Source organism: Stegodyphus dumicola, chromosome 8, assembly GCF_044657685.1.
Source record: "Stegodyphus dumicola isolate Sdum_Otavi_A_Nest chromosome 8, ASM4465768v1".
Taxonomy (NCBI): domain Eukaryota; kingdom Metazoa; phylum Arthropoda; class Arachnida; order Araneae; family Eresidae; genus Stegodyphus; species Stegodyphus dumicola.
The window spans coordinates 32565015-32592442 of NC_140775.1; the positions used below are offsets into that span (position 1 = coordinate 32565015).

The 27428-nt window shown below is 34.6% G+C and overlaps 1 protein-coding gene across 1 annotated transcript in view; it reads left to right on the plus strand.

Annotated features, from left to right (window-relative positions):
- LOC118180204 (uncharacterized) overlaps nt 1-27428 on the plus strand; it is a 63335-nt gene that overhangs the window by 19637 nt on the left and 16270 nt on the right. Inside the window, exons 2-6 of the mRNA XM_085821717.1 lie at nt 338-429; nt 789-957; nt 13689-13800; nt 14981-15123; nt 18884-19022. Of these exons, the coding sequence (XP_085677843.1) occupies nt 338-429; nt 789-957; nt 13689-13800; nt 14981-15123; nt 18884-19022 (655 nt within the window). The remainder of the gene's footprint in view (nt 1-337; nt 430-788; nt 958-13688; nt 13801-14980; nt 15124-18883; nt 19023-27428) is intronic.

Below are 27428 nucleotides of genomic sequence, written 5' to 3' on the forward strand. Positions count from 1 at the left end.
TTAATTTCATTTCAAATTCAAACTGTCCATCAAAAACTGGAGTTTGAGTCGACCTGTTTTTAGTAACTCCAACTCCGACTCCTTTTATCCCAAAATCTGCCAGTCTCTGAGTCCACAGCCCAGATCATAATATCTAAATCCCAAATGTGTATTACGGTTGTTGGATAGAGTAATAAATATTGCATAATTTTGATATGATTATAAAAACGGGCTTCATCATCCAAGAGGGAGGCATGGTTATAGACAGAAATGCAGTTAATTGCAATATTTAGAAAACAAACTATTATTTCATATATTGTATCACACATTTTTCTTATGCTGTACTTTTATCTTTCAGATTTGGTGATTCAAGCTAAATCTGGTACAGGGAAAACATTAGTTTTTACTGTCATAGCTCTAGAAATGCTTATTGATATTAAGACTTTGCAAGTAAGTACAAATGATATATTTTTGTTGAATTTGCAAAAATGTTTTGCATTTGAATTCTGAACTATAGTAATCTATTTGAATTTTGTACACAATTTTTTTTTTTTTTTTTTTTTTTTTTGTGGAATCTTCAAAACAATTTTTAACTTAATTTGTGCAGACATATATGAATTTCAATGTCAGCGATCATTCTTTTGTACTATACAACAGCAGTAATTGTATTTCTACTCATTTATTTAAAATATTAACTATGTTCAAACAAATTTAAAATTAATATTTGAAATATTTAATTAATATTAATATTTTAAAAAACTTTGATAATAAGGTGTGTAAGAATTACTTCCCCATTCTTCTGTTGATAGGTATTAATAATGGCACCAACGCGGGAAATTGCCACTCAGATTTGTGATGTCATAAAAACTGTTGGATCTTCATTTACAAAATTAAGATGTGCTTCTTTCATCGGTGGATTGCCACTTGAAGAAGATAAAGCAAAATCTCTTCATTGTCAAATAGCTGTAGGAACTCCAGGTAAGTAGTGTCATATATTTGTCTGTTTGTAAGATAAGTAATTTATTCAAATCTGACAATTTGCTCTGATCTTACATATATGACCTAATGTTTAAAAAAATCATGTCGACATATTTTATCACTTATTTCATAACTTTTGCAATTAGACAAAGAACATTTACATAGTTTTTAACTCCAGGTTATTATGTTTAGACCATTTAATAATCTTTCTTACCAAGGGGGGATGACTTTAGTGTAACAGGCTTAGCAGGAAAGTTCTGTCTTACAAAAACAACTTCAGTGCAACAGGCTCAGCTTAAACATCTCTGTTATGTACCAATTTTTTACCTTTTCCTTAAAGAATAATGTAAGTATATTAGGCTTGTCATATAAAGTTATCTTAAGAGGGGAGAAATGTAGAATTGGATTTTTTGACATTTTTAGTGATTGTAAAATTCATTTAATATCTGAAGAATGTATTTTTAATGGTATAAACCCAACCTGGAGCCCTAAAAACCCCCCATGGAATCATCAAAGTGATGCATTCCAAAAAGACAGCTCGGAAGAAAGAATTAACAGCCAAGATAGATGGTTTTGCAGAGTACAAAGGCATTATAAATTAAACTTATATAGCAGTATATGTACTTAATTATTATTTAAATGCTACTTTTTGAAAACTCTAAATTTGGTTTCCTTAAGACATTCTTCAGGTGTGCAACCTAGTTTAATAATTAAGAAATCAATTGACTTCAAATTTCACATAGATATTCTTGAACTTTAACGTCATTAAAAAATTTATGATTATTCACAAGAAGTTGAAAAAAAATGGGAATTTTTTGAATAGTGTACTGAATTTTTTATTTTTTTCTTAAGTTTAGGTTCAAGATCTGTGCAAGATTTTATTTTAACACTAGAAGCTCCGTTGGGGTCATTTTGACCTTTTTTTCCAATTTTACGCTTTTTTTTTTAACATACAGCTGAGCTTTGATGCTGATATTTTTTTACTTTTTCTAAAATGTTTCCAAGTATACTATGCCAATTTTTCATATTTCTACGTTAATTATTTAAACAAATAATCGCAGATATACCTAAAACAACCAACTGGGGTCATTTTGACTCTCATAAGAAAAAAACTAGGCCATTCAAAACTTTGTGCAGATGATTTGTGGAACAAGAATTGAGGACCACCTGTGTTCAAAGAAACAATGTCATGCAATCAGTTCCGTGAAAAAATGCGGTATCTCAAATTCGATGTCCGAAGCACCAGAGCTGATCATCTCGCCACTAACAAATTTGCTCTCGCTTCTGTAACCTGGTACAAGCTAATGGAAAACTGTTATTTATGCTATAATCCTGGACCAGAAATAACCGTTGATGAACAATTGTTGCCTTGTAAATCAAGATGTAGATTTATTCAGTATATCTACGGACAGGTTTGGCATCAAATTCTGGCTAGCAACTGATGTAAAATCCAAATATGTTTTGAATGGTTATCCTTATCTGGGCAAGGATGAAAAACGACCAACTAATTTACAACTTGGGGAAAGTGTAGTTCTCAAATTACTGCAACCACATCTAAACTCCAGACTCAGTGTCACAACGGACATTTTTTTTACTTCTGTGAAACTTGCAGATGAACTTTCTGCGAAATAAACCACAATTGTGGGGACGATATTTCTGAATAAGCGAGAATTACCCCCATTGCTCGTGACACTTCTTCGGCACAATATTCATCTTTTGCACTGAAAAATGGAGACAAAACACTCACAATATATAGGTGCAAGAGCAAAACGAATGTCGTGATTCTGAGCACGATGCACAGCAACGTGTTTGTTGACGACAGCATAAAGAAACACTGTCACTTACTAAAACAGTACAAAATGTGGCATCGATATCGCAGATCAGATGCTGAGGAAATATAGTACAAGTAGTGGAAGTCGCAGATGGCCTGTATATGTTTTTTACAACGTCCTTGTCAATGCTTGGATTATATTCAAAGAATCCTTGGGCACCTCTATTTCCTGTCGAGAATTTATTCTTGCACTCGTGGAAGAACTATGAGTTGGAACTACGCAACAGATGCCTCCCAATTGCTCAAATACAGACAATTAAAGGAAAGAAATGTGCATTTTAAAGTTTCAAGGGACAAAACCAGACTGTTTTCAGCTGTGAGGGATGCCAGAAACCAATTTGTGGTAAATGTGTTGCTGTCACTGTCAAGCGTTCATATCGTATCACCTGAGGTAATGTATAACAAACTTTGGAAAACATTGTGTGTTTATTCCCAATTTATATTTTTTGTAATTTTTTGCATATGTTCTATTTTTCTCTTTTTGCATTTGTATCTTTTGTTTTGTTTTTCAAAGATTTTGTTTTTGTTTTTGTAATCTTACATTGAAAGATATGTGCTAATTTGCGCTAATTGCACGAAAAAAAAATTCTGAAGTATAAAAAATAAATAAAAACCTCTAAAAACTCTTTTACGTGGTCATTTCAGCATCATTTGAATCATTTACTGTGTTTCTACTTACATTTCTTATGAGGGTCAAATTGACCCCCAATGGCGGTTTTCGGTTAGTCTGAAATTCGGCTGTTCTAGTGTTAATGAAAATTTTTTAGATTTTGGATAATTAAAATGCCATGCTCCCCTTCTTTAAGAAAATCATTCCCATGCTATTTGTTCCTTTTCATGCATGCTTAGCCCCAAAAGTTTTTTTGTTCCTTCTATAATTTTCACCTCCATCCTAATTTGTTTTTCTTGTAGCATTTATTGTCAATATTATCATATTCTTTACCAAAATGTAATAAACCTTTTCAAGTTTTATAAGTAAATTTGGAAAAAAGCCTCTTTACATGACTCTTTCCCCTTAAGCCTTTCACAGTGTGCCCATAATAGCAGGTCTGTGGAGTCGGAATCAGAGTTGGGTAGATTTTTGAGTAAAACGAGTTGGAATTGGAGTCTTTAAAAACACTCGACTCCGACTCCAGTTTTTGTTGGACAGTTTGAATTTGAAATAAAATTAAAGTTAATTGAAAAAAAATTAATGACAAACTGAGCCAATGTTTTTCAGCACTTGACAATTTTCTTGCCAGTATTGTTTTTATTAGGTCTTCTTAATGCCTCTTGAATCTCTCTTATTTCTTTTCTCAGTTTCGAGACATCAAAATTTGGATCTTCTATTTGAGCCGTTCTAATAGGATGGGAATCTCTTCGAGTCGCTTGTTGAGCCGACTTGAACTTCATAGCGTAGACCAAGGCAGATTTTAAGTCTTTCAGATCCGCTAATCTGAGAGCTTTCTGAATTTCTGCATCGACGAAATGCATCAGAGCCAGATTTTCTCGGACATCAGGTGGACAGTCCAGATATGCTTGATGCGCCAACCTCTCAATGTCAGTTGGCAGTTCTTGAAGGCTTTCCGTGATTTTCTGCTGGCGAGTTTTCGACTGTTGGCGGCTACAGTCCTTTGCTCACTTTTCACCAAATCTCATTTCCAGCACATTCGAGAGGGCGTTGAAGTTTGAAATCTGCAGCTTCGTTCTTGGGCTCAGTCCGGTTTTTTTTCAAAACATCTATTTCTTTCTTTAATTTTCTCAATTGTTCTTCCACAGCTGTTATTTTTGCTCCAGTATCCTCTCTAAGCTCCATGATCTCGCTTTTAATCTTTTCTTGTTCCACTTCCATCTGTTCGAATTTCTCTTGCATCTTTTCTTCTATGGCTTTTATTTCGCTCTTGATCTCAGCCTTTATCTCCTCCTATCCTGCTTTCATTTCTTTCAGTTCAGCTCTCAGCTCTTCCTGTCCGGCTTTCATCTCAGCCAAGAAGTCCATCAAAGTCATCATTTCCTCTGCAGGCAAGTCATTGGCATTCACTCGCAAACTCCACTCCTGACACCAGTTGTTAAGTTATTTTCTTCCCGAAGCCCGTATGAACTCGCTTTCGTTAAACGCGAGTTCATACGGAGTTCGTAGATTTTGAGTGAATAACGACGACACTTAATGAAATATCAAAACTCACTTTCAATATTAATCAAAACAGCTCCAAATTCATGTTTTACAGTCGTCGAAGAACTACTATAAACACGCTGACACAAGCAGCGACACAGCCTTCATACTATCGGACTATAACGGTCGAGACAGCTTTACTGTGAAGCACCAGAGTACAGCTCCCGACAATGCTCGGTTGTTCTCGGAACTCCACCTACTCTTAAGACTCTCCACGCTACAACTCATGATGCACTCGACGATACACAAGAGTACAGATCTCGACTTAGCACACTCTAAGACAAAACTCAACAATGCATTAAAAGACTCAATGACCTCGGCACTAGACTTAGAGACACTCGCGCAACGACTATCAGTTCGCTATACGAGGCACGCTAACTAACTCTCCTCGTACCAGCAGGGTATATATATATATATATCTTTTGGTTTGTGTTCAACAACATTCTGGACTAAACCGGTAAGAATTCATTCCAGAAGGTTCTCCATCTGTCCATGGCATATCGCCAAATGGACGATTTTTCGCCAAATGTGGCAACCCTGCCTTCTTTTGCCATTTTCTAGCAACCCTAAACCTGCTTTGCAGGGAAGCTATCACATCGCGCCTGTGCATTTCGTAACAATATCATTAAATATATTTCTTTCTTTCATTTAGCTGCAGAAAAAGACATTTTTGAATCCAGATTGGGCAGATACTAATTTCAATCTTCAGTGGAGAAAGCAACTCCTATTATAGTTATAATAGTAATGCTTTGGAGATTATTCATCTTTTAGCACAGCCAACACATACTACTACGTAGATAGACTGAAATTTTCTTAAAGCACACCTGGAAAGTCGGAATTTTATTCTCCTGATTAAATGGCAACTCTCTATAAATGAGAAAGACATGTAAACCGAAGTTTTAATTCACAGTGTGAAACATATATATTAGCTGTACTATTTTGATACTACAGTCAAAAGTCGTTAATCCGGACTCGTCGGGACTTCGGCGATTCCGGATTATCGATTTTTCCGGATTATAGATCATCAGTTTAAATCTCGTAAGATGGCATGCAGAAATTCTAAAATTAAAAATATGAAACCGTAATTTATGAAATAAAGAACAAATATGATCTAAAGGGTATCAAAATTTGCAAAAAGAAAAAGCTTAATATTTATTTGTTTACTTTATTAAACATTTCTTTCAATGTAAGTTGTTTAAGTTTTGCTTCGTTTCATGTGATAATACTTTCTCTTTAATTCTATTAAACAGACATAATTTCTTGTTCAGTTACAAAGTTCCGCCGTTCAAGTCCTATAATTGCTGTGTCAAGAACACCGACTAATTTGTCAATCGAAATTTTTTTGTTTTCAATAACCTCTGTCACTTTTCTTCGCTATCGGAAGCGAATTATAATGACGAGGAACTTGTTTTAAATCATATCAAAGACGGAGCATATCGAGATGAAATACTACATTTGGTAAGGAATTATAAGCCAAATAAAATTAAAACATCTGTGCTGAAGATAAGGATAGTGCTGATAAATCAACTTCCAATTCATTAGGCGCCCGCCGCCGAGCAGCGTGAAATTGATAAACAGATTTCGGATTTCAAAACATACTTTCGCTTTAGATCCTTTACATATTAACAAATATATATATATCGGAAATTCTATTTGATATAATCGAAAGTTTAAGCTTACTTTTATAAAATTGCTCTTACAGTCTGGAAAAAGTAATAAGCCGGATGCAATTCGAAAATTAAGGAACAACGCAATCATCAACATTAACTGAAATAGATAATTAGATAATTTTAGCTTATACGTCCATTATACATAAAATGCGCACGTGAAAACGTATTCTGCACTTGCGCACACTCATATGCGCAGTCGTAAAAGGTGTTACGCGCACGCGTGAACGCCTCTGCGCATGTGTCAACGTGGCGCATGCGCAGAAAGTTTTTAGTTTTGATGTCCGGATTATAGATCATTCCGAATTATGGGTGTCCGAATTAACGACTTTTGACTGTATCTATATGCAAACACAAACCAAAATCTTGCTTTAGAAGAATTCCACCGGTTTCGGTTCTCAAATAGATAAGACCACAGAATACTGGTGATACAATTTAGGTTTGAATTCTATCAAATGGGTTAGCTACATCTCTGTTTTTACAGTTTCCCCTGTGTTTAATACGAATACAAGTCAGTTTCATTCAAAAAGTGCTCAAAGAAGGGCATCTCATCTTTTAAGCAGATAGCCCTCAGGACCTTTGCCATAAAAATTCAACAGCTGAGCATGTACTAAAAGATAACATAGTATACAAATGTCCATTTTATAACTTTCAAATGAAGTGGTCGATTTAAATTTAACATCTGTTGCTATAGCAATATATGTGACTTGGGTAAACAGCCAGTTGATATGGTCTAAAGAACAGGGTTTTTAATTTTATTTTCTTTTCGTATAGCAAACTAGCTTGCCTATGCATATATGCAAGTCTAATTTATTTTTTACAAAAGATTCATATTAAAATACATACACATATGACAAAGAAATGTATACACATAAGCTATAACTAATAAATCAATTGAGCAATATGTGAACATAGATGCTAATGCTGATTCAGAAATCAAACAACAAAAATCAGCGTTAATTCACAAAATTTTCACAGGACTAGTTTCGATGGTTTTACCGAACCATCATCTTCAGCTGCAAAACCGCAAATGAACAAGATAGGAAATAATGTTTAGATAAGATAAGAAAGCCTGGACAAGAATAAGCAAGTGGCGCCATCTGTTGGCAAAACCAGAACTAAAACATAATTTCTCTAAAAGCCGAAGGCAAATTTGGATTGGAATTAGGATCGTTAACTAGAACAGAAAGATTTTTATGAATGTGAAATGCCTCTAGAAAATCCAGTTCTCCAATGGAAGATGTTTTTTGAATAATTTTGGCAGCAGAAAAATTGAAAGTGTGATTTTCGGACCAACAATGTTGAGCAACAGAAGACTTTTGTGTTTCCTTTTTTCTAACATATGCCTCATGTTCTTTGACGCGAAATTTTAAGGCTCTCTTAGTTTGGCCAATGTAAATTAAACCGCACTGGCAAGGAATCCTATAAATACCCCAGGAATTCATATCCGGAATGGGGTCCTTGAGTATAGAAGTTGGAATTTTATTGATGGGAGAGTAAACAACCCGAAAGTTAAATTTCTGCAAAATATGTGCAACTTTATAGCTAATTGATGGAAAGAAGGGAATGACAACAGAATTTTTATAATCTCCTAAAATAAGAGTGTGGCTTTTAGTGTGTTGAGATGAGAATTTTTTAACTGCTTGATTAATAATGTTGGGTGAAAAGCCCCTGTCAATAGCTATTGCTTTTAAATAATTTAGTTCTTCATCAAGGGCTAGTTTGGAGGAGCAAACTTGAAGAGCACGGAAGTTTTGCAGCTGAAGATGATGGTTCGGTAAAACCATCGAAACTAGTCCTGTGAAAATTTTGTGAATTAACGCTGATTTTTGTTGTTTGACTTCTGAATCAGTATTTATTCGGCGTGTTATTGTGTCTTAATTATAGATGCTAATGGTTCAAGTGTCATGTAGCAGGGTATGACTGCAAACCCTATAGTGGTGCTGCAAATAAAAATTAGTGTCTGATTCAAAGATTCAGGCATAAAAACTAGTATACAGTTTGTCCCCATATGACACAAAACAAAAAGTATGTAATCAGAAAAAATATCATGTAGACATTGATTTACCCAACTTATAAGCTTCGGTAAAGGCCTTATCATTCGCCTTAAATCTGTAGAATGATCAGCACCCTTCTGCTTTGAAACAGCTCCAGAAAGACGTGTTAACCTAATCCACACTACAGTAGCACATGTGCCTCTGAACCATTACCATTGAAACTGCAATTTCAGAGTCACTATATACACTAATCTCGATATTAAAGCACTGGTAGCTCTATTTGCGATTGTGCTACTGTAGATGAGTTTAGAGCACCATAGAATGGTGATATATAATATTAGGTTTATTTAGGAGCAAAAAAAAAAAAAAAAAATTAGAAATGACCTATCCTGGATTCGAAATCTGGGCTTAAAGACTGCCATCCAGAAGTGTTTCTAATTACATCATGAAAGCATGCGTTGAGAAAAAAGAAAATTCCGTACATTCTTCCCCATTTAAAAGGCAGTTGGGGAGGTGGTAACCTAATCGCCACCTGCTGGTGGTGAAGAATTATCGTCTACCACATTTTAGTTTGGGAACCACTTGGTTAGTTGGTTGAGCCTTTAGGTATTTATTTGAAATAGAAAATATCAGCGAATAACCGCCCCAGGATTTGCATTCTGGACTTCCCTATTGCCAGCCGAACGTGCTTCTAATTAGAACACGAAGCCAAGCAGTAAGGAAAGAGAAAATTAGTGATTTAGTATCTTATTTTATTTTGGCTGCACACAGTTCCTATATGTAGCTAAGCGAATTTCCCGGTCAGTAGCATAAATCCCAACCTTCCTAGTGGACAGCGTGCTTCTGCTCCTGTAAAATATTGCGATTTAAGAAGTCATCCACGATAGCTGATCAGTTCTGCAATTATATAAATAATAAAAATTAAGAATGAAATTGAGAAATTAATGTAACGTTAGTACAAACAAGAAGATGCAACAAAAAGATCAATTAGAAGATCACTTAGGGTCCGGTATTGTACAGCATGCACATATACGTAGCATGACATCTATGGGGTGTAGGAGAGGGTATAAAGCATGGTGTATGCTCAAAACATGAACGGAAGCTACTGCACGGTACATTCGGTTTTAACAACATCGATTTGTAGTCTCAGCGTGAGAGTTCTATAGACAATATTTGGACGACTTTGTCTGGAAGTTTGAAAGAAGGCCAAAGTGCGACTATACACATCATGTCAGTAGTTTGGATTACATTTCGAACAAAGGGAGCAGCTATCTGAATGTTTAGTAATGCTCATTGCCAAATTAGACTTTTATATGCCCGTAGCACTTCAAAGATTTTGCTGCCTCCACATACATCTATAGTATAACGCCTCTTTCTCATCATTCCCTCTTTCTCGGGCTTGGATTAACTGCACTAGGATTCCCTTCTAAAATCTGCAGTGAGAATTTTATTTTTGTGGAGCCTTTGCACTCTTTCTTTGAATCTTTAAGCACCTTTTTGTAACGCCGCCTTTACCTGAAGCCCTAAGCATCACGTGCTTACTTTCCTTAATGGCTAATCCAACTCTGGTAGTGGTTTTCCACAAACAACCACGCCAGGATATGAAGAACTGATATCTTCTCTTACAGATGATGAGTTGGGTTCAGTTTATTTAGTTATGGCGAAACATTAGAGGGCTACCCTGTCTAAGGGAAGGGATGGCTTCGTGAAAGACTTTCTAAGGGAAATTGGACTGTATATAGGTTACACATATGGAAACCATAAAAACGCTTAGTTAGCAGCCAATCTGCTCGCCGGGATTCGAGCCCCGGCCCGAGTTTATCAGCTTTACCGCTCGGCCACTGGAGAGCCGTCTTTAGATGATGCGATATCTATGCTAATGACTCCCATCATCTGGTGGTGGTGACAGTGGGTGACATCCTAAGATGCATGCAATCTATTACTGGACATCCAATATGGCTAAAGACTTGGCTATAGTTTTCAGCGCCTAAAGACAACTGCAGATTTCGTACACCCTTCTGGGCCCACCAGCGACCGAGCGGTAAAGTCGCTGAACACTGGTAGTTCGGTCCGAGGTTCAAATCCCGCGAACGGGCTGGCTGCATGGGCGTTTTCGTGGTTTTCCCCGTGTGTAACGTGTATACGAGCCAGTTTCCCTTAGAAAGTCCTCCACGAAGGCATCCCTCCCTTTAGGCAGATAGCCCTCGTGTGCTTTGCCTTAACTCAACACACCACCGTACACCCTTCTGTTTTCTAAGTATGGAAACTGTTTCATTCTAAAACTTCGTCAGTTTGGCATTTCCGTGACACTACGCCCAGGAACAGTTGTCCACCCTCGCCCATCTCTAGCTATAACACTGATATCACTACGAAACAATCTCATGGTGTTTTGATCGCTTTGCGGACTTTCATGCCTTCTCGTCGGAGGCAGTGTCTTCTGTAGTGTTGCAAACAAAAGATCTGAGTAGCTCCAGTGGAGTGGCGAGCATAATTGGCGCCCCCCTTCCCGAAAAAAAAAACACAGTGATATGATGACAATCTTGTTTGGAGAACATTTGGCGCCCCTCTGCGACCGGCGCATCATACACCCCCTTTACGCCACTGAGTAGCTCAGCAATGGAGTTGAGCTTTAAGGATAGCAGCAGTCGCTGGCAAGACTAAACAGGGAAAGGGGGGTGTCATCCAGTTTTCTAGGACAATAGAGCAGCCGCTGCAGTATTATATGAGGGGTTATCATTCCGGTTCAAGAATAAGATAACAGCTTTAATCTTCCGATATTTAGATTATCTAGCCATTCTGGAAGTCTAAATATCTAGATAAAGCAGAGATTATGCAGTCGTCCCTCTAAGATCATCGAAAGGAAACAGTTTGCAAGTGCTCAAATTTTAAATTTTATATTTAGATAGTTATTTACTATTATACTTCCTTTCTTGCATTAGGGTTGCCACAATTATTTTTGGCAGTATTGACATCAACAATAGTTTGGCGATTTTTTACGGCCCTCAAAACCAAATACAGTCAAAAGTCGTTAATCCGGACTCGTCGGGACTTCGATGATTCCAGATTATCGATTTTTCCGGATTATAGATCATCAGTTTAAATCTTGTAAGATGGCATGCAGAAATTCTAAAATTAAAAATATGAAACCGTAATTTATGAAATAAAGAACAATTATGATCTAAAGGGTATCAAAATTTGCAAAAAGTAAAAGCTTAATATTTATTTGTTTACTTTATTAAACATTTCTTTCAATGTAAGTTGTTTAAGTTTTGCTTCGTTTCATGTGATAATACTTTCTCTTTAATTCTATTAAACAGACATAATTTCTTGTTCAGTTACAAAGTTCTGCCGTTCAAGTCCTATAATTGCTGTGTCAAGAACACCGACTAATTTGTCAATCGAAATTTTTTTGTTTTCAATAACCTCTGTCACTTTTCTTCGCTATCGGAAGCGAATTATAATGACGAGGAACTTGTTTTAAATCATATCAAAGACGGAGCATATCGAGATGAAATACTACATTTGGTAAGGAATTATAAGCCAAATAAAATTAAAACATCTGTGCTGAAGATAAGGATAGTGCTGATAAATCAACTTCCAATTCATTAGGCGCCCGCCGCCGAGCAGCGTGAAATTGATAAACAGATTTCGGATTTCAAAACATACTTTCGCTTTAGATCCTTTACATATTAACAAATATATATATATCGGAAATTCTATTTGATATAATCGAAAGTTTAAGCTTACTTTTATAAAATTGCTCTTACAGTCTGGAAAAAGTAATAAGCCGGATGCAATTCGAAAATTAAGGAACAACGCAATCATCAACATTAACTGAAATAGATAATTAGATAATTTTAGCTTATACGTCCATTATACATAAAATGCGCACGTGAAAACGTATTCTGCACTTGCGCACACTCATATGCGCAGTCGTAAAAGGTGTTACGCGCACGCGTGAACGCCTCTGCGCATGTGTCAACGTGGCGCATGCGCAGAAAGTTTTTAGTTTTGATGTCCGGATTATAGATCATTCCGAATTATGGGTGTCCGAATTAACGACTTTTGACTGTACTAGCCTATTACTGATATTACACAGTATTATTATTGTATTTTCAGTTTATTTATAATGTTAACTATGTTCAAACAAATTTAAAATTAATATTTAAAACAATTTTTTACAATTAATATTTTTAAAATATTAATACAGATTTAATGTTAATATCAAAACCAAAAGTAATACCAAATTTCTTTACATAAGCAAGTGCGACTAAAAATAAACATGTCATATCAGAAAAAGTCTGATTTTGAGAAAAATATCTATGTTATACAGTTATATATATATAAATACAGTTTGCACCCATTCTATTTTAAAAGCTTGATTTTTGTTGATCTATAATCCTTTAAAGTTGTGTATAATAGAAAATCTGCATTCATAATATGTGAGAGAACTTACTTTTAATATTTCTTGCATTACACTGTATTTTTTTGGTACTGTATTTCAGTGAACTCAAACCTGCAGCCCAGGAAGCAATTTTATGCCACCCACGAATGCATTTTAATTATGTATATCTTGCAGTTACAGTTCTTAACAATTTTACAATTGCCGCATTGGTACAATCAGTAAATTTAGTTTGCCAGTCTAGTGGCACTTCGGTATTCTGGTGTTTCTAGGTTTCTGGCATAAATTAAAAGTAAGTTATTTAGTGATTCATCAACATATTGAAATTACCTGAAAAAAGTCGGTCTAAAATTTAATATTTAGCTGTAAGTAAGTTTGAATTACAAAGTTATAACCAATAGAAAGTTCTTGCAGGTACTGATGTTTAAACTTCTGGTAGAATATAGATATAAATTTGAGTTTTTTCCCCTTTACATTTTTACTATTATTGTTTATGTATGCTTTAATAAATATCTAGAAGTGGAATTTAAAACTGAGTTTTTTTAAATAATGTTTTTAAATTTTTTGAAAAAATGGCCCGACAGCTGTTATCAGATTGTGCATTTGGCCCTCAATTCATTTGAGTTTTTGAGACCGCATCTGTTTTTCAAAATTGACACCAATGTTTTTTATTTATTTATAGGTAGGATAAAACAGCTTATAGATATAGGATACTTGCGAACAAATGCAGTTCGCTTATTTGTCCTTGATGAAGCAGATGAACTTCTCAGAGCAACATGTACTGGAGATATTGAGTGAGTCACATAAATTCTTTTGTTTTTAATCAAATCTTGATAGCATAATTCAGAATGCCATGTGTTAAAAAAAAAAAGGACTCTAGACTGCTTGCATAAATATTGATTGATGCTAGGTCAATATTTACAGTTGTAAATATTTTAAGAAGCAGAATAGTATGAAGTAGTCTCAATGCACTGAGTGAGATGAGATCGTGAAAGAATGTATGAAAAAAATTAATTTTTATGCATGGTTCAGTAAAGTTTTCTCTTGGCTGCCGAGAAATCTCTAGTACCTTTCGTCTCTCGAAATTACTGAAAGGCATGCATATCAGCTAAAGTTACATATGAAAGCCAGATATGGTTACACTTACATGTAGGGATCAATTACAGTTATGCAGGAACCTGTACGAAATGTTGCTAAAAAGATCAGCAACAACAAAAATTAATTGCCAACTTGGTGATTGATATCTCTCCAATTTAGCAAGATAGCCATATACTACTTGCCTTTGTAATCTTATTTTTCTGGCAAAGCTTTGCTTTCTTCAGGCTTTTCATGCTATATTATAGAAAAGATAATGTAATTTCACATATAATTTACCTAAAATTATTTACATACACACAAATTTCATAATATATGTTACAATGAGTAAATTTTGTAGTTCTCACTTAGTCATATTGTATTTATTTAATAGAAAGTTATTGCCCTTACTGTAGAATAATTCATTCAAAAGCATATAAATCTTTTTCATAAATAAGTCAGTATCAAAATCATCAAAATAAGTTAGTTCTACTTATTTTGATGTAACCGAATCAATGCAGTTGTTGCAAACATTATAAAATACATTGCACTAAAGATTGAAATAATGTATGAAACCCAAATTGAAACTAGTTTGAAGTAGCTTTTAAAACTTGTAACTGTAAAGTTGAATAATTACTGCCATGTATCAGAAAAAGCTTCACATAGCAAAGTTTATTATATTTTTGGCTTTGTGTCATCCACTTGTTGGTACTGTCAGGATATATCAATATGTTTTCAGATATGCATGTTAAAAATTTTTACAAAAACATAATGAAGATTTTTCTTTACTATTGTAATTTTGTTCTGCTTTTAAAGTACTAAAATAAATCATTTTAAATATGTAAATGGGATTTTTAAGAAATGAATGTATTAATTATGCTTATGTTGTTATTTTTCTAGTTGGATATTTCAGACACTTCCAGAAGATAAGCAAGTAATAGCAGCTAGTGCTACTTATCCAAAAGAACTCGAAGCAATTATTAATAAATATTTCAGGCAACCCTATGTTATTCGTTTGAATATTGATGAATTATCTCTATTAGGTAAGTATTTCTGTGCGAATGCAATTTGTTCTGTGCTCCATTAAATTTGAACTATTAAAGATTTTATAATAGCGATATTATGTTGTATAGTCAACTTTCATTAAAACTGTGTGGGAGCCATTGAAATAACTAAATTTATCTAGAATTTTAGCTGTCTGAAATAGTTTATCATAATTTAATGAGGTTGCATGAGATTTTCATTGCTTTCACGGGCAGTTTTGATCTTGAAGATGCACCACATTCTGGAAAGCGAGTTGAAGCTGAAGAAGACACAATAAAGGCATTAATTGATACAAACCAGAAAATAACGACTCATGAGAAAGCTGAGAGATGAAACTTATCGAATTCGACCATTCATGATCATTTGAAACACCTAGGTTTAATCTCAAAGCTCGACATATGGGTTTCTCATGTTGTAGCTTCTCATATTTTTCAGATATAGCTTGCTTCAACTGGCTTTCCAGAACATGGTGCATCAGAACTGCCGGATCGAAATTTTGCAAACCAGTTTTGTCACTGGTATTCTGTCAGTATATCTTCTCCATACACATCGGATAATTTTTTTCTTGCTTGAAGAGCATTTTTATCTTTTTTATTGTAAAAAAGGAAAATATGCTGAAAATGCTGCTTTTTTCACTTTTCATATTTAAAAGGATACCAACCAAAAACTACCATGTAGAATTAATCAAATTTTTTTCACAAGCAAGCCTTGCTATATCAGCTGTCAAAATATATAATAGTTATGCACACAAAATATATAGTAGCGTGAAGTTGGCTGTAAAAAAGTGCAATTAACCCCTCTGTTGGGGAAAAATGAAATTTCTTTCTGAACAACCCAATATATTCGCCAAAATATTGTTGATTATTGAAATTCAATTTTTAATCTTTAAGTAATGAACTTTATTTTAATATTATTCATATCATTTAATGTGGCTTCTTCCTTCTAAATTTATTTATTATTAGTTAATAATACTTTGAAATTTCAGCCCACCAGCGGCCGAGTGGTAAAATCGCTGAACACTGGTAGTTCGGTCCGAGGTTTGAATCCCATGAACGGGCTGGCTGCATTGGCGTTTTTGTGGTTTTCCCCATGTGTAATGTGTATACAAGCCAGTTTCCCTTAGAAAGTCCTCCACGAAGGCATCCCTTCCCTTAGGCAGATATCTCTAGTGTGCTTTGCAGTATTCTCAATACACACACACTTTGAAATTTCATACAATTTTCTCTGGCATACTCCTGAAACTACCGTATATACCCGCGTATAAGTCGAGATATTTTGGGCAAAAAAAAAAAGACTTCAAAGTGGGGGGGGGGGTCGACTTATACGCGGGGCCATAAAAAATTAAAAGAATCGGAAGTTCAAAAATTTCTTTGTATAATGCAGTTGTTTTCTTCCCGCACTCGAATTGGACAACTTATGAAATAAGTCACTTACTTGAAGTAATTTCATGACTTAAATTATGTGACAAACTACAGTGGTGGCCAAAATTGTGGACACTTTTGGAAATTTTTATGTTTTTGCCCCTGAAAAATGCGAATGCCTGTGAAATACCCTCTGAATGATTATAAAATCATTTAAAAAATGTTGTATTAGCAACGAACTAGATGGCACGGAAGATGATGCTGTTTTTGAAAGTGAAAATGACGACGAAGGCTGTAGTAGTGATTGTAACAGTACAGAGTTCGAGACTGAAAATATGTATGATGACGAGCCAATAACGACAGAAGAGTTCTATGAAATGTTTGGCGAATCTGACCATGAATCAGACGTTGAAGGATTTTGATTTTGTTTATTTACCAAGGTTTTTCTATCGTATATTTACTTTTTTTTCAGATGATTTTGAATAAATGTAGTACTTAAAAAAAATTTTCAAAGTTTCTCGATCGATTTCGGAAAGTGGGGGATCGACTTATACGCGGGTTTCTTATTTTCTACGAATTTTTTATGTCGAAGTAGGGGTTCGACTTATATGCGAGTATATATGGTAATTCTAGCAGTATGATGGCATACTGTCATGAAATTTTATGCACATATTTTTTGCTTATGTGTGCTGCTAAATATAAAATACCTGAATTTATTTAAAAATATCATTAAATAGATTTCTTTTGTTTAGCTGCCAAAAAAAAAAAAAAAAAAAAAAAAGGACATTTCGTAATTCAGATTGGGAAGATTCTAATCTCATCTTTTGTGGAGAAAACAACTCCTATTATAATAGTAATGCTTTGGGGATTATGTACGTAGCTACGTAGCTTTTTTTTTTTTTTTTGCCTGTTGCATTCACCAGCAGATTTGTGAAGTTAATGGAGCTACTGCCATGAGTGAAGGGAAAGTGCGTAAGTGGGTCAGACTTCAAAGCTGTATGTAACAGAGTTCATGATAAGTCCCACTTTGGTTTCCCATCTGTGATTGCAGATGGTATAGTGGCTTCAGTTGAAGCAAAAATTCTTTAGAACAGATGCTTCACCATAAACACTCTTTCAAACAAATTTCCTGAAGTGTCTAGGTCAGTGCTGTACAAGATTGTTTCTGTACAGCACTGAAAAATTATGGCTCTGAAAAGTTAAGAAACTGTGCTCCCATTGGGTCCCTAAACTCCTAACGGCGAACCACAGATACAAAAGATTTGAATGTTCGCTGAATTTTTTTAATCGTTATAACGAAGAAGGTGACACCATGATGAGTAGGATCGTAACGAGAGACAAAATGTGGGTTTTATGTGTCACTCCAAATAGAAATAACAGAGCAGGAAGTGAAGACACGCACACTCTCCTGTAAGGGGCAAGGCCAGACTCTGTCCCAGTGCAAGATTGTAGCGTCTTTGTTTTGGGATAGGCATGATGTTTTGTTGGTCAGCTTAATTTAAAATGGAACCATCATAAATGTGGTAGCCTATGGTGAAAGTTATGCTGAGCGATTCTAAACAAAAGACGCTGCATGCCGACAGAGGAAATTTTGCTACTCCATGACAATGCTAGGCCTCACACCACAGCTCAGACCCAAGCTTTATTAGACTGTTTTGGTCCCCCCACCCTATAGATCAGACCTTGTGCCGAGCAATTTTAATCTTTTCTGCTATCTCAAACATCATCTCGGGAGCAACCACTACAACAATAACAAAAACTTGAAAACGGCCATGACCTCTTGGTTATCGGAGCATTTAGCATGTTTCTACGAAGAGGATGTTCAAAATCTAGTTCTAAGGTATGATAAGGGTTTAAAAGAACTTGGCAACTGTGTTAAAAAATAGAGAAACGTATGTAAAATCTGAAAATAAATTTGGTTTTTGAAAATTTTCTTTCTTTTAGTTTTTATTTTGAAACGGCCCTTACTTAAAAAACACTTCTTGTATATATATAGTTATATGTAATTGGCAAATTTTTGTGTTTCAATTGGTACCGTAATTAGTTTACCTCTCAGCACAGCCACTACAGTAATTTTCTTAAAATAAACTTGGAAAAGTCAGGGAATTTCATTCTTTTGTTTGAGTGGCAATCCTGATCCATGGGTATTTTTAATTATTGTAAAAGAATGCTTTAGATGATTGAATGCTCAATAAAGCAGAAATTAGCAACAGGAACTGGCTTGATATAAATAAATTTGCAATAGTATAGCTCCACTGCCAAACAAAACTTTATTGTAATATGAAATCATTTTTTTCCTGCCATTATACTTTCATTAAACTGTAGTTTTCATAATTTTCATTGTAGTTAAGACAGTGGTTTAGTATAGGTGTTTTTGTGATATGCAGTTATTTTTTAGGTACTGTTCACTATGCCTGTCTAGTTGATGAATGCAAAATGCCTGTTTTGGCTTACAAACTGAAACTTGAAGCTCTGAAGAAATTATTATGTGCTGTGAAATTCTCACAGTGCATAGTATATTGTAACCTTGTTTCGAGGTATATTTTATTATCTTTTGTTGATTTTTATATTTTAGTATATATGTCACTTCTGGTTAATCAATCATTATCATCTTTGAATGTTAACCAGTCAGCATATTTTTCCTTTGCTTTATATACATTGAAGGGTAAAAAATCCTAACACCAAGAAGGAATTGTGCTAGATAAATGAAATTTGGTAAGCATGTTTATACTTATGAAAGATGACATCTATTCAGATTTCGTACTTAAGGCATAAGTGTGCCAATACGAGAATGCAAGGTCAGGTTTACTTTAAATACTCGTTATAAAGTTCGTGAGCATTATTTATCATTGAGATCTGACATAGTGAGTTAATGTTAGTCAACAGTGCCTTTAAGAAGACGAAGAAGTCGCTGTCAACAGCTCAGTGAGTTTGAACTAGGTTGTGTAATAGGGCTATTAGAAGGTGGATTTTCTTTCCACGATATTGCAGAAAGACAGCAGGAATGTATCCACTGTGTATTATTGGTTGGCAGCATTGGTCAAAGAAAAGTATTGACTCAAAAAGACCAGCTTCCAGGCGGCCACATGACACTAGTAAGAGAGAAGATCGATATGTTCATTGTATAGCTGTGGCGTGTCATACTGTGTCTGCAGCAGAAATTCGAGCTGTAGTTGGCACTACAGTGACCTGTTACAAATCGGTTACTTGAAGGACAGCTTTGAGCCAGATGTCTTATAGTGTGCATTCCACTGATTCCAAACTACTGCTGTTCGCGACGTGTGGTGTCAAGCTAAAGCTCATTAGAGGACAGAGAGGAACTCTGTTTTTTTTTTTTTTTTTTTTTCCCTGATGAAAGCCAGTTTTGCTTTGGTGCTAGTAATGGGTGTGTGTTGGTTACAAGGAAGCCAGGTGAGCATCTGCAACCAACCTGTCTGCGGCCTAGACACACTGAACCTACACTAGGAGTTATGGTCTATGGAGCAATTTCGTATGACAGCAGAAGCACTCTTGTGGTCATCCTATGCACTCTGTATGCAAATTTGTATATCAGTCTGGTGATTCACCCTGTTTTGCTGCCATTCATGAACAGCATTCAGTGGGATGTTTTGCAACAAGATAAAACTCGCCCTCATACTGCTGTTGTAACCCAGCATGTTCTGTAGAGTGTCAACATGTTGCCGTAGCCTTCTATATCACCAGATCTTTCTCCAATAGAGCACGTATTGGACAACTCCAACATTATTCACAACTAGCATTAACCATCCCTGTGTTGATCGACGAAATGCAAGAGGCATGGAGCTTCATCCCACAAACTGACATTCAGCAACCGTACTATATTATGCATGCATGCTTGCATTTAAAATTCTGATGGTTATACTGGTTTTTAATGTATGAGCATTTCACGTTTTAAATTGCTTTTCGCACATTTGAATTAACCCATGAACCTGATAATTTAATCAATTAAATATGTTACATAGACAAATGTATTTCTGAAATTTCATTGTTCTACAATAATTTTTTCTTGGTATTCGGATTTTTTCTCCTGTCATTATACATTAAAGATATTATATAATTACAATGTTACTAATTAAAAAATGTGTTTGATTTTTCTCGTACATATTAAACACTGTGATCTAAAGTGTGTAACTATGCCTATAGATGACTGCTTTGTGGTTAATTTCCTAAAAGAATCACTTACGTGAGCTCAGTCACAAGTTCATTGCCCTATCCTGTGTAGAACTGCATTGAGATGGGAACATAACATTGAAATATGCCTAACAGGATGGTGTGGAAGAAAGGGAAAGGCAATAGCCATTTCTCAAGCCATGAAATCATCCAGACGAAGATATGCCTCCAGATTGAAGTTAGTGGAGCTAAAGTAGCAAATCATATGATGTGTAGGTAAAACAAAAAATAGAGAAAAACATATGGGAAAGTCCATTGTCATGAAAAGGATAATCTTGAAATGTTAGTGTAAGCAGTAGCCAGGGAGGCATGACAATCATTCAAGTTTGGTAAACAAGTTCATAGTAGGCTAGAATGTTTTAACAAGCAAAACAAGCATTAGAAAGGGGCAGAGCTAATATAGGAATTAAGTACTTTTGATTAAGCTATCCAAAAAGTAAACTGTAAAATTAAAAAAAAAACAGAAATGTAACTATTGTAAATGCAACACTTCTGAGTCATAATTCTTAATTTCATTAGTTATTTCAAGAAAAATATACATTTTATCATCAGGATCACTAGCTGCTTTTAGTGTAGGCATATAATTTTTTAATGTTTTATTTGTAACTTTAATCCTGTCTTTTCCAAAAATTTCATTTATATCATTAATGTATTTAAAGAATGTCAGAAATTCAGAAATTTGATTTTTACCATTTATATCACTGGTATGGATAAATTTTTAAATAATTTAATGTTGTTATTATTAGAATTGTTGCCAACTCTCCCAATTCAGGCGGGAGACTATTTTCGACCGCTCTCTCGCCAACCTGATTTACAATATATTTCTCCCAACTTTTTCTTATTCTTAAAATTTCTCACAATTTTTGTGGAACTTGGCTTAATACTTTGTTATATGAACAAAAAAAAAAGTGATTTTGGATGTCTGAAAGCAATTTAATTTTTTCTGGATTATATCTAAAACAAAACCTTGCGAATTAGATAACTTCTGCTTTGTGAGTGAGAGTGTATACGTATCCAGAAACGTCGTTCTCAAGTTCTCTAATGGGCATCGTGCTCCACTGCGTGTCATCTGGCACATATTAGCCAATGAGGACAAAGCAAGCTCTTATTTGGATGTTCTTTAGTTATTTCGGTCATTTTTGTCCGGAGTTGTGTGAGTACACGTGCCTTTGGGAAATAGTTTTAGAAATTATCATCTTTTGTTATGTCTGCGAGAAAGGTGAAATACTCGTGTACGTTTCAAAAAATTGTACACGGTTGACTTTCCTTCCATTATTTCCTCAAGGAAATATGATAAATTTGTGATGTGTACCGCCTGTCGTTGCGATTTTTCGATTTCGCATGGTGGAAGGGCGGATGTTCTAAAACATGTGCGTACACAAAAACACAAGGATAACATGAGTTGTTTTGAAAAAAATTAAAAATTAAATTTTTCTTCGGAAACAAAGGACCAAAAAGTTATTAATGCAGAATGTCTGTTCTCTGCCTTTTTACTGGAGAACAACGTGGCACTGAATGCATTGGATCACACTGCAGCTTTATTTAGAAAAATGTTTCCCGATAGTGAAATCGCTAAGAAATACTCAAGTGCAAGAACCAAAACAGGAGCAATTGTTAAAGAAATGGATTTGAAAAATAAATCTTCAGTTATTGATTGCATTAAAACAGCTCCTGTCTGCCTCTCAACGGATGGAAGCAATAATACCGATTCAAAACTGTATCCAATTGTTGTTTCTTTTTTAATCCAGAGTCTTCAGAAATTGAATGCAGTTTACTTTCTGTCCCCACTTTAGACGGACATTTGACAGGCTTTAATATAGCACAGCTAATTATTCAAACTTTAAAAGAAAATGCAGTCCCTCTGGATAATTGCTTAGCACTTGGTGCTGGTAATGCACCAGTATTGGTAAGCTTGAAGACTGGAGTTGCAGGCATCTTGAGAAAGGAAAATTCAGATTTGCAGATTATGAGGTGCACTTGTCACCTCTTAAATTTAGCAGCTGAAAAGGGGGCAGCTTCTTTACCAATAAATGTGGATGAACTTTACCAATAAATGTTGATATTTATTATCTTGAAAGGAGTTCTAAAAGGAAGAAAAAATTGAAACAGTTCCAACAGCTGCATAACAGCAATTTACAATTAGAAAACTTGGATGAAGTTATAAAATCAGCTAGTATTGACACCCAGTGGATTTTAATTGGAAAACTGAAAGATGCTGATGGAATTTTAAAATATAGTGAACTGTCTAGAATTATGTTGGCCATCTTGACAGTTCCCCATAGTAATGCAGAGTGTGAGAGGATTTTCAGTGTTGTTGGGTAAACGAGGACTAAATTTAGATCTAATATTAGTGATGACAAATTAGAAAAACTTTTTTTAGTGAAAGCAGGCCTACATGACAATTGCTATGAACAAAATTATGAAATTTCTTTCTTAAAGAAAGCAAAATCTGCCACTGTTTATAACATTTGTACAAAAACTGATTAAAGTGTTTTTTTTTTTTAAACGATGCTAGTAATAAAAATGTTTTTTATGTGTAAGGTATTTTTGTGTTGCTTGCATTTAAGAATTAGTTACTATTTGAATTCATTATCAAAAACTATATTTTCATCATTTAAAAAGTGCCAATTTTTTAAAAAATTCCTCATGTGGTAGACTGCCAGGGTTAATCATGATAGGCAGGAGCAGGCCGTTGTTTTGCTGCTGCTGTACAACCTGAACTGCTGGGGTTTTATCATTATTATTTTCATTGTTCAAGACATGAAATTAGTTACTACTTTATAGACTTCGGTATAGTACCAATTTTAATCTGTTTAGCAGTTTTGGTGGCTAATTCAAAATCATCACTATCAATGTTAATATTTTCAACAGTAGCACTTTTACATCTAGTCTTATGAACACCAGTTTTAAGTTTAGATAGAACAATGCCTGTAGTGCTAGTCAAATTACACTTACCTCCGAGTTTATTGACCTCTTGGTTTAGTCCTGGAGAAGTTAACTGCAGTCTCAGTAGCTTTATCTTCTTCAGCAATAAAAGGTTTCTATTGAAAGGCCATGAGATAGATCATGGTACTTTCTATTTGTAAATCCAATTTTTGTATACATTGTATAATATATTCATAAGTATTATATTCAGTTTTCTCAGCAGTATCAACCATCTATTAACAGCTGAATTATTAGGTTCAAACTTTGTAGTGACACTTTCGTCCATACAATTATCAGAATCGGCATTAGGCATTGCTCAAGTGCTGATGCTGAGGAGGAGTCTTCCTTATCATTTTGTTCACATTAAATCCAGGAAGGGGAGGACGACTTTTTTAAAAATTGGTAACTGGCTGCAAATGTCTTATGGAATATGTTCATCTTAGTCATTGGCAAAAGACACTTTTGTAAATATTCAGTTTTGTTACATTTCATATTGTCAGGCAGTCTGTTATGCCCTTTAGTGAATTCCCCCTCCCTGAAAATGATTTCAGCAGAATATGCTGATAGTATGTGTGTTTTCAGAGTTGTTGATTTGTATAATATTAATGCAATATATAATATAAAGCTTTAAGAAATGTTCTTATATTTTTATATTAGAATGTTATATCCAAAGAGTTCAGGTTATGGAAAATGAAATTAGATGTTAATAATGTTTTTGTTTAGAATTTTAGTTTTTTTGGGGGGAGGAGGTCTAGTTTTAGAGCGGGAATATTCACTGATTACATTTGTATATGGCCATTTCATTCTTTTTGCCAGAAACTTTTTGCCATGAGACAAGTTTGTTCACTAATAATACATGACATTCATCCAGAGCCTTAATGTAATCTGATTTGAAACAGTGTGTTGTGAATCTGAATGGCCCATAAACTAAAGAAATAAATGCAGGGTTCGTACGAACCTTAAGAGTCCTTAAGTTTTTTAAATCGATTTTTGGTCCTTAAAAGTCCTTAATTTTGACCAAAATCGGCAGAAAGTCCTTAATTTGAATCAGTGAAATTTCTGTCTGTTTATATGACTGTCATTTTGAGTGTGAATTAGCAAATTGGAGGTATATTTTTGGCGACTCACTGATAAATATGGTTATTTGAATGGACTATGATTTGTTCCTATTTCTAATATAAATGGTGAGATTTTGAGCAAGAAGTGAAACAAGTATTTCGACATTATTTCACTTTTTCTAATGAAGAGCTCTTAAACAACTATTCGCTTTTGGGGATGTGATTTCTTTTATTTAAAGGCTATAAATTTGGCGACTTATTAACATTTTGGCTATTTTTGAGATCAGTTTCTATAGAAAATTTTTAATTCCAAGATTTGGGAATTTTTCGACGATTTTTTTAAACATTGTAACATTGATAAATTTGATTAAAATAATGGTAATATATTGAAATTATATTTAAAAAATAACATATTAAATAAAAATATCTTCATTTAAATTTTTTCATGATAAGAGTTTTCTCATGTAATTGTCTCAGAGTATGTATCAGTCTTCTCTATAAATTTAATTTTACGCTTTTTCCGTCTGTGTGTTTTTTTTTTTTTTTTTCCCCCCCAAAAAATATTTCTGGCTGTTAGCTGTTACAAAATTGGTAGGGGTAATTTTCCTTCGGGACATTAGACATTGCAACTTGGAAAATTTAGAAGGATTTGAAGGCAAGATTTATAGACCCACGTTTCCAGCAGATTCTAGAAAAATGTGACAAAATGAAAAATGTCTCTATGGTATTAACACGTAATGGATGTATTTTGCAGAAAGTTTGCAATGTACTTTTTGGAGAACATCTGGAAGAACAATGGAAAACATAATACTTGAATGCTTTACTTCTGATACTAGAATCTTTTTCTTAACATGTTTATCTTCCCTTTATTTTATACTGTGTACTAGACACAAGCATGGAAAATATTAAAAAGGCTTCTAATCTTATCACAGTAACAGGTATTATAAATTGGAATTTTTTGATTAATAGAGAAATTGAAAACTGGCAATTTAAAAGATTCAACTAATATGTCTTAATGCATCATACACAGGTCTGACGTTAGGCATTTTCCCACCTGGTGCAATCACATGGAATATTAAACTTATATCTGTAGATTCTAAATTTTGCTAAATTCTGCTTCCAGTGCCTCTCTAAATTTTAAGTTTTGCCATTTCTAGGTTTTGTTGCTCGGTGAGTCAATAAATTCTAAAAATTCTGTCACACCAGCTCTGCAACTGTCCCTTACCATATATATTTCATATTTCTTGTGATTGTTCATATTACCAAAGAAATAAAATTAGCAGCTTTTTCTATACATTCTTTCTATACATAATTTCTTAGTTTTTTAGAATAACAGAAATCTTTAATTAAATCCAAAAATTCTAAAATGAAAAGGAAGCGTGTTGAAGAAAGAAACCGAATACATACAGAAAAAGAAAATTATTCTTCAAATATATATACGGGTATTATTATGTAAATTACCCAGTTGCATACCTGGCAACTTTTATGAATTTTTCGTAATTTTTACGAAAATGCGTTTGTCTTTACGATTTTACGATCGTAATCCATTTTTTACGATTTTTTTCCTTTTTCAAGTGTTTTTAGTGATTTTTATCGAAATTTTAGAATTTTTTCCCAATTCAGCGATTTTCGCCAATTGCATTGTGTTTTACCACCAACTACTGATACTTCGAATCCAGTAACCTGCGGTTTCTCCCAACTTGCCGCTTAACCAGCCAATCCAATGCACTGAACTTGTTTCTCCCACTCTTTTCTTTGTGGGCGCCAGATTATTTTTTTCGCATTCGCTTCAGCAGCACGGGAATTACTCAGCTCGGACTCAGCAAGCGTGGATTGTTGCATTCTGTTTTTTTTTTTTTTTTTTTTTTTGTTTGCACATGCTACGAATTTTCTTAATACGTCGTCGTTACAAAATGAGTTTAAAAAAACCGTATTCTCAATATTTTCGGCCTGCCTATAAAGCCGAATTTCCAGCAATTAAAGAATCCTTCAAAGGAAATAACTATGCATTTTGCAACGTGTGCGTGTGTGACTTCATAATAAGTCACGGTGGAAGAAGTGACATTGTGAAGCATGTTAAGTCTAAAAAGCATGAAGTTAATGTTTCGGCTTCGACAGAGTCAAAGAAAGTGGATGATTTTTTTTTCAAATTCAGCTACGAATTCGGATGCCGATGTCATTTAGGCAGAGTGTTTGTTTACTGCATTCCTCATTGAACACAACGTGCCGCTAAGCACTGCCGATCACGCCAGTCAACTTTTCAGACGGATGTTTCCCGACTCCAAGATTGCTCAGAAATATGCTTGTGCTCGCACGAAAACATCTTCTATTGTGAACGAAATTGCTTGCAATGCACAAAGTAAAACGATAGCTGCACTCCGGAATTCAGCATTTTTGGTGTCAATCGATGGCAGCAACAACAGCAATTGGAAGCTTTACCCCATCGTTGTCACATATTTCTGTGACGTTTCTAATGAAATGAAAACTCATCTTTTGCGTCTTCCATTGTTGAATGGAGACGCTACGGGGAAAATATTGCCTCCTTGGTAATTAATGAGTTGAAACAACATCCCAATATCAAACTGCATTTCATTTGGTGCAGATAATCCTCATGTCATGATGGGTGACAAAAAGAGTGTAGCCTCTTTCCTCAAAAAAGAACAAAATGAATTAATTGTTAATGGATGCCCATGCCACTTAATTAATTTGGCAGCAGAAAAAGCTGCAGCTGCTTTACCATTAAATATTGACCAGCTTCTGATTGATATGTTT